The 8,656-nt window shown below is 35.8% G+C and overlaps 1 protein-coding gene across 1 annotated transcript; it reads left to right on the forward strand.

Annotated features, from left to right (window-relative positions):
- Window positions 1-2,504: 2,504 nt before the first annotated feature.
- On the forward strand, window positions 2,505-6,641 carry LOC128997006 (thioredoxin domain-containing protein 12-like). The gene is made up of 4 exons (XM_054422584.1): window positions 2,505-2,916; window positions 5,200-5,313; window positions 5,698-5,841; window positions 6,402-6,641. The coding sequence occupies exons 1-4, from the start codon at window positions 2,832-2,834 to the stop codon at window positions 6,554-6,556; spliced, it is 498 nt and encodes a 165-aa protein (XP_054278559.1). The 5' UTR covers window positions 2,505-2,831; the 3' UTR covers window positions 6,557-6,641.
- The last annotated feature ends 2,015 nt before the right edge of the window (window positions 6,642-8,656 follow it).

An 8,656-nucleotide genomic window follows, 5' to 3' on the forward strand; every position in this document is an offset into this window, starting at 1 on the left:
CCCTAACAAACACACAAACATTCATTTGTAATATTAGTAAAGTAGCACTGTACTTCAACGTATGAATCAGGCCGTAACTTGAAATAAACGCTTAGGCCAGTTACATTTTTAACATCCAAATGTAATATTATTTCTCCATAAACAGCGTTGATCAATTATTAAACGGAGGCAAATGGTACCAAAAGTCATTATCTTGCGAAAAAAAAGCATTTTTTTTAACAAAAATCAGGTTAACAAAAATAAAGGACTTTGGCTTTGACTTTTTTCAGGTTATAATCCTAAGTCAAATTTTTATCTAATCGTATAATGAAACTGATTGATGCATAATTAAGGTTCAAATGAATCAGTAATATTATTTTAACCAATGTAGATACGATATACTGCGCATTGCGAAAATTGTTTAGTCGAGGATACATTTACACATAAACATCATCATTATTTAAATATTTAATTGGCCAACACAAATGTTGTGATTATTGTTTTGAAACTGCTACACATCCGATCATCAAGTTTAAGGTGTCATTGGATAGGTCGTGACATGTAAATTTGCCATAAAACAAAACACATTTGAAATTCCATCAGGGCTCTGCCCCAGTGGCCTTCAGCCAATTGAAAGCGTCAATATACGTGATTCAATTTATTTAATATCACGGACTATTACTTAATATCAAACATTAGAAATGACAAAATAAATGTAAAAATAAACTGTATCAGCATTCTGAAACATACTTTCTCCCATAAGCTTGTTAACATCCTATATCATGGGAAAGCGGTGATAGTATATAGTTCTAAATCACAAAAGCTGAAATAACATTTGGACCATAATTGTTACAGCAATGGGGTGTTGTATTATTTTTTTAAAACATCATTTGTTTATGTTTATAATCCATACCGGGTCTCTTCTAGTATTCGTAGTCTAATCACAGAATACCGATAATTTCACCCGAATTACCTTTTGAATTCAAGTGAATACAATTTTCTTTGCGTCTTGCTTTCGCAATCACCATTATAAAATGGCACAAGACTATCCCTGACTATCGCCGGTTTAAATGTATAAAATGCATGCTTTTCACACGTATGTTGCGTGCGCACGTGGTGGTAGGTGCGCATAAAAACTTATATATATATATATATATATATATTTTTATATATATATATTTATACGCCTAATGAAAAAATTGTTTATTCACTGGCAATTAAGTAAAATTAATAACTATCCTATTTTTGTTTTTGGTATACGTTTTTATTATCTCATATTAATACGCGAGGACTGTGTTTTGTGAACACTACTCCTCCCTTATTTGTGGACAAATTTCAACTTTTAAGGTGTTGGTGTTAAAGGATTCGGACCAATTCGTAGTTTTGCATTAAGGTTTTAGAATTTAAAAGTTCCTACCCTTAAGGGCGTGAGACCCTTTCAAATGTCGGGTTTTCACCATGTTAATAATTGTATTACCTATCAATCTTTCTTCCGAAAATAAACTAAAATGTCCAGAAATGCTATTTAAGAGTTAGGTAAAATTAACTTTCTCTAAATTAACTGAATCAAAGTACAATATATTTAATGCTACAGAATATAAATCCAACCGATTTATTTATTGATAAATCCAACCGCGAGGTGGTGGGTTGTCGAGGTGGCACGTTGTCGCCTATGAGCGAGATGGCACGTTGACGGCACCGAACACTGAGCGTACACGTCAACCCGCCACCTCGTAAAAGAGTGGTGGCGGGTTGACGGGGTGGCACGTTGTCGCCTACGTACGAGGTGGCGGGTTGCCAACATCGAACATGGAGCTTCACGACAACCCGCCACCTCTGATAAAAACTGGTGTTGGTGGGTTGTCGTGGTGGCATGTTGTCGTGGTGGCTCATTGACTTGAGTGTGTACGACAACCCGCCACCTCGGAAAATTGTGTGGTGGTGGGTTGTCGTGGTGGCCTGTTGTCGAGGTGGCGGGTTGACCTGTATGTACACGTCAACCCACCACCTCGGTTTTTTTGTGGTGGCGGGTTGACGCCTCTGACCAAAACACCGAGGTGGCGGTTTGACGTGGTGGCGCATTGACAGCGACCCACATCAACTCATTAGTTCGCACTTCATTGATTAAAATTAAATATTTATGTGCTTAAATTTATCAAAATATTGAAAATAAAACATACAGAATTGAAAACCATAACTTATAAATAAGTTATTTACAAGGTTGACACATCTACAAGGAAATATTATGTTTAATCCGTGCCATAGGTTATAACTTAGTTATTGTTACTACTCTTGACTATGGAAACACCATAACGCAACGCTTTTAAATATTTAGTGCCATCCTTTTTAATCTATGGCTCTAAGCTACGCAACCCACAATCTTAACATCAGAGCTAACCGCAATATTTTACAGAGAAAATCAGCTAAAAAAGGTAGACAAGACTTAGACTTTAGACAGCTGTTACCTACCGGTCTATCTGGATCTCCTCACTCCTCAGTCCTCTCCTCTCCCTTATTATTGTCAACATTTCAACAATATAATATCAAAATCAAATATCAATATTATCAATAATTAAGTCAAGGTTTGTTTACTTTTTAGATAGGCTTATTAGGCTATATTATTTACAAAATTACTGTACAGCAATATCCAATAGACCAGTCTAAATTATTGTGGTTATAGGCCTAACTCTTGAAATTTATTTTAATTTAACTGGTGGGACATCATTAACATACAGTACTGTGCTTCATACTCATGAATAGAAATTAAGTAACTTTCAGTCACATTTAAGTCGCCCTTAAATTTTTACTTAACTCAGCCTTTTGTGATCTACAAACACGTCAAAACGAGTCCAATGAAAATATCTCCTGAAGGAATATTTTTCTGCCTTAGCTGGATGGTTTTCAAAGTGAAAGCAAGTGAAAACTTACTTGCCAGAGGTAAGTCAAAAAGCCTAAGTTAACCCTCCGAGTGTCCATAGTTTAGGCCTTAATGTCCGCCTATTTTTGGCGCATTTGCAAGGTTTTATTAAAACGGATCTGAGAAGCTTAAAACAATATTAATTCTACTGTTTTATATACCATTTTGTTTGGAAAATCATGGGCTTCAATATTATACATAAAACATAAGGAACATTTGTTTCAAAAAACATTTTTAGGCCTAGGTAAAAAAAAAATATTTTGGAAAAAAAAATAAAAATAAGTTCGCGCTCAATGAAATTGTATAAATTATAGGCCTATAAATATTTGAAAATAGCCACTTTGTTCTAAATTTTATGAGGATTACAAATATATAATAATATAAGGAAGTAGATTTGCAAATAAATAAGTTACGGTATGGGCAAAAAACAGATTTCAGTACATAGCGTTTAGCTAAGAATGCATAGCCTAACCATAGCTAGGAATCTGGCTGATAATTTACATCAATATCACTACTTACTTCTTCAGGATCATCAACCAGCCCTTCAAAATCACTTAAATCTTCTTATAATGCACCACATATATCACTACTTTTGATTTTTAACACTAAAACAATGATAAAGGTTATAAAACACATCAGTCATCGGTGCGAGGTTAACCAAGCTGTTTACAAATACCCAAGTCAGCTGTCTGCTACAATATTTTCGGAACTAAAATGAATAGCGCTTAGAGACAGACCTCCGGAGAAAGCTCTGAATCTAACAAAAAGAACGATACCTAACTCGAGCCATTTCAATCCGATTTTGTCAGTCATAGAGCCTTCGCCGTAAACGATGTTCGTGTGTCGAAAAATCGACAAGTAACACTACACAAAGTGTGTCGTGAGTCGATTTTTCGACAAGTGACGCTCGGAGGGTTAACTTAGGTATTAACTGCCATAATTACATAGCCTAACTTTACGTTCAATACATTTAGGCTTAAATGGTCTAAACTTAGGTCTTAACAAAATTTGCTTTAAGAATTTGATTCACCATATAACTTAATTAACTAGCATAAATTTACTGGCTAAGGACTGTGCCTAATAAGTGCTTTACCAGGGGAAAAAATCAAGAACCACAAACTTCCGCGTGACACAGTTTCTTTCATCTGTTAGATCGGTTAAATGCGTTTTTAGGTGCGATTGATTTTTAAGCATTTGAGTAAGTTTGGGCCTACAGTAGGCCTATTGTTTCTTGGCCAGGATCATAGATCGTACGATTGCATCCTGTCATAGTTCTAGGTTGTGGTGAGCACCATAAATATTCACCTGTATAAGTTATTGCTAAGTTTCTCCGGGTACTTGTAGGTGTGTGTCACAGGCTACCATACTTGTAGGGGAAATTACAGCGACGAAGTTGCCTAAGAGAACTATAGGCCTAGTAATTTATGTATTAGAAACTAGATTTTTACCTGAAAACAATGGTGCAAAAATTTTTCTGCTGTCACAAAAACTGAATTAGGCCTAACTAGAATTTTTTGAATTTTATTAGACCTACTGTTATGCCTCTTGCTTGTCTCTGTCGCCATTACTGTGAACTGGCTGACTAACACAAACATGAACGATTGAAATGATCGTCTAGGGAAGAAGAAGTTAAACCTAAGATGACAAACAGTAAGTTTACTCAAAGAGGTAGAGGCATTTGTAAATTCAACTGAACGTTGATTATGAACTACTGTATCTTACTTCACTTCTTATTTCGACATGTGAGGTTGGTAGATTGGGTGTTATGCAGATTCGTGACTGTATTAAGTGTTTTGAAGTTAGGTTAGATTAGGAAGGTAAAGTTTAGGTTATAATGAATCGAGTTGTTGTTTTATATTATCTCCAGACTGTTTTTGCACATGGCTACCAAAACTAAACTAAAACTTTTCTGTAGAAAAGGGGGGGTCGTAGGGGGGCGGTGATGGTTCCACCGAATTCCTCGCCCCAATAATAGGGGGTATACATGTGCTTGTACTGCCTTACCGACAAAATAGGAGAAATACCCGGGAAAAGGGCGAAATCCCTGTCAAAGGGTCCCACTCTCTAGAGCCATAACTTACACCTACCGTCAAAGGTTCATACAGAGGTAACAACTTTATACCTAATACTTTATAATACTTCGCTGGACCTTTTCTCTCAGTTCATATACGCTCTGTTCACCCTTGTCTCTAGGAATGATATTTTACCCTGCAAGCTCCAGCTAACTTAATAGTTTTCCTTGCTTGAATTATCAGGTAAAAACTGAAATTAACATGGATGAAGATTCTTGACACTTGTTGCAGGTTTTGGAGATCACATTCCATGGCACAACTTGGACGATGCCTTGAATGAAGCTAAGAACAATAATCTACCAATTATGTTGATTATTCACAAAACCTGGTGTGGTGCTTGCAAATGTGAGTAACTTAGATAGGCTATTGCAATTGTATGTTTTTCCAGAGGTATTAATTCATTCCATAAGGTGCAAGGCACTATAAGTAATCAATGGTAATATGATATTTTAACTTGATCCACAAGATATTATCTGTTTAGTAAGCATGTTTTCCATTCCTTTGTACAAATTAAGAATAGCTTGAGCCACTTTTCTATCAATTTGTACATTTTCTTGGTTTGTGGCTTGTGGGTTCCAAAAACACAAGTCTCAAATTTAAAGTTAGCCTATTTGAGAACAACAGCTCCATATAAAATATGATGAGGTAATGTAGGTAAGTTACATACAAGATTCTGAAGCATATTTTGACTTCAGGTAAAATTGAATTGTTTTGCTTCTTTTGCTTCAGCTTTGAAACCAAAATTTGCTGAATCTAAAGAAATTGAAGAACTCAGCAAACATTTTATAATGGTTAATGTGGAAGATAATGAAGAACCTAAAGGAAAATCTTATTCTCCTGACGGTGGATATATTCCTAGGATTTTATTTTTAAGTAAGTTTTATTTTGATGTTGTAAAAGCTTGTTTGATTTTGGGATACAAAAATTGCAGTATCGTAGGTACCAATGATTCAGCACATTCACCAGTTTTGCTAATTGTAAACCAGTGGTATAGTTGTAAATTTGCCAGAGTGAAAACGCTCACCATTACCAAAAAATAACAGATAAGATTCTAGAAAAAATAGAATGTGACTGCCGTTTCCACATGTTTCTGCTTTACTACATCACTGATCAAAACAAACAGATTCTCCCGCTCAATTACTTGGTACCTTAGTATGGCTTTGCTATCACCAGTTTCATTTTGATTTTGGATGTTTCATCGTCAATAATAAATAATTTCTTATTACCCCCAGAAAAACTTATTAGGACCCTCTAAACTGGCCGACATTTAGTTTGTGAGGCAGAAATCTATCTTTTAATTGCAGCTCACCCTGAAGATTTAAATTTCAGCAACGCATTGACCAGTATAATGACTTAGTAATCTCTTAAAAACCTTCAACATTGGACATTGACCTTTGATTAACACTTAAGTTTAAACTATTGCTTTATTTCAGATTCCGAAGGAGATGTTCAGACAGAGTTTTACAATGAAAATGGAAACCCTCAGTACAAGTACTTCTATCCTGATGCAGAGAGTATTGTTAAAATGATGAAGAAAGTTTCTGACGAGATTTCAACCAAACCTCGACCTATAGCTGATGAACTTTGATCCCTTAGAAATGAGGGTTGTAAACAATTTTCCTGATATGTACAGTTTTGCTAAAAGTTAAGGCCTATTAAAAGTTTTTAGATAACTGATAATTTTGTTCATCCTCCTGAATTTGAAAAATATGTCAACTTAGCAGTAGACAAATTTATTACAAACTAGTTGTTTCCAGTTAATTAGGCTTAGAATACTGACTGACAGAGCAGTTAAAAATGTTCATCTTACTTTTAAAATGTTAAATAAGAAACTCTTCCCATACTAAGTTTCTTGTAAACACTCTAACGTCTTTAGCCAGATGACCTTGGTTTAGTTGTTCTTTAACCATTATTTTTAGATGTAGATTAGCTCCACAAGCAACATGATACAATCCACAATCTTCAGCATGTACAGTGTCTACATAGAGTGGCGGATACATTCTAATGATTGCAGGCTCCTACCTGTTATGTGTAAAGTTAACCGATTGCTATTATCAATATTGTAGCACATGGTTGCATTGTTTAGAACTAGATTTTAATTTGATAACGTGGAATGGAAGTTGCAGATTGAAAATTGATAACTTAGTATAAAACTAAACTAATCCATAAAAATAGTTATTTGTGCAACTAGTGAGCAAAGGGAGCAATTGACTCACTCGAGAGAAATACTTCCTCACGAGCCGTTGGCGAGTGAGGAATGGTTTCTCTAGTGAGGCAGTTGCACTTTGCACTTGAGTTGCACATTATATTTTTCCTACAGTTACCATAAAACAAATAAATTGGTAAAGAAACGTGACATATTTTTACACAGAAGTGAACTTTTAATATTACATTTACTGAAACAAAAGTACAACAGCTGACCAGCTGATTTACAGCCAGTGCTGCCAACGTATTTCGCGCGCATACAACCTTGTCTGCATGTTACGCGCTCACTATTTCGTGCTTTCACGTTGCAAATCTGGAGTGAGTGAGACAATGTTAACATTGTCTCACTGATGAGCGAATTGGCCACTTTGCTTTCTCAAATCAGTGAGAGAACATGTACATTGTTAGGTGACTGTAGGAAAACATTTAATTTCACTGCAAGGAAAAGATAAGAGATAAAGATGTTTTTGACGAGTGTGATTCAAGATAGCTATCGATAACTACACATGTATCACTGTCAGTGATTTAACCATTTCAAGTGGTTACTGTTTTGTATGTTTTAATGAAATCTAACACAGAATATTAAGAGGATTTTAAGAGTATTGTTCTGTAATAGAGTTGAGGGTAAAAACTAAACAGCTTGTATCTTAGATCAAAAATATTGTCGTCATCTTAATAGTTATCTAAAAGGTCACATTTAACCTGTATCATGATTTAATTACCACAATAGCAGCCCATTTTTGCAAATTCCACTGTAAAGTAACCGGATGAGGAGAAAGGAGCATTGGAAATAAAAAGGTTGGAATTACTTTAGACCGAAGCCTACAAGCTAGTCTTGAAAAAACTACAACATAATTGTGGGCACTACCACTCAAACACGCCACACTAATCAAACAAATTAGTACGAGGGGTTGCTGCCGTTGCTGGGAGTTCGCGATCGAGGACATGGGGGGGGGACTTTCTCTCAATTAAGGGCACAAGTCGGCTGCAGGTTCAGACCCGCCTCCATGGGAACTCACAGGAATATGACTATGGCTTGAATGTGCATGTAACCTCCGAGCACAAACATGTTACAATCAATACCTATGGGATAGCTGACAGCCAGCACTAACTGGTGTACCGGTACAGGACAGGTGCAGAAAATGCGTCGTTCTGGAAGACCTGTGAGTTCACCTAGCAGACGGCTATTTCCTCTTTTTTCCTCCACTGGTGCAAGAGTCACTAACAGGTTAAGACAAGGGGGTGGGGGTTGTATTGTAGCATAGATTAAACATTGTAGTTTCTTTGAAATGAAATGATTTTTCCTTTTCTTACTGATATTAGGCCTACTCATTGTGGCTTGACTTTAATACTGCTTTGGTTTATTGAATGATAGTATTATGTAGTTTAATTAACACCCCTTATCTTTTTAACGCCCCTTCTACAAACGTTCTTTTGTAATGAGTGTAGTGTTCTTTATTGAGTAATATTTTTGCCTGATCCC

This window comes from Macrosteles quadrilineatus, unplaced genomic scaffold (assembly GCF_028750875.1).
Source record: "Macrosteles quadrilineatus isolate MER2022 unplaced genomic scaffold, UCM_ALF_1.0 Scaffold_6__1_contigs__length_79288215, whole genome shotgun sequence".
NCBI classification, from domain to species: Eukaryota; Metazoa; Arthropoda; class Insecta; order Hemiptera; family Cicadellidae; genus Macrosteles; species Macrosteles quadrilineatus.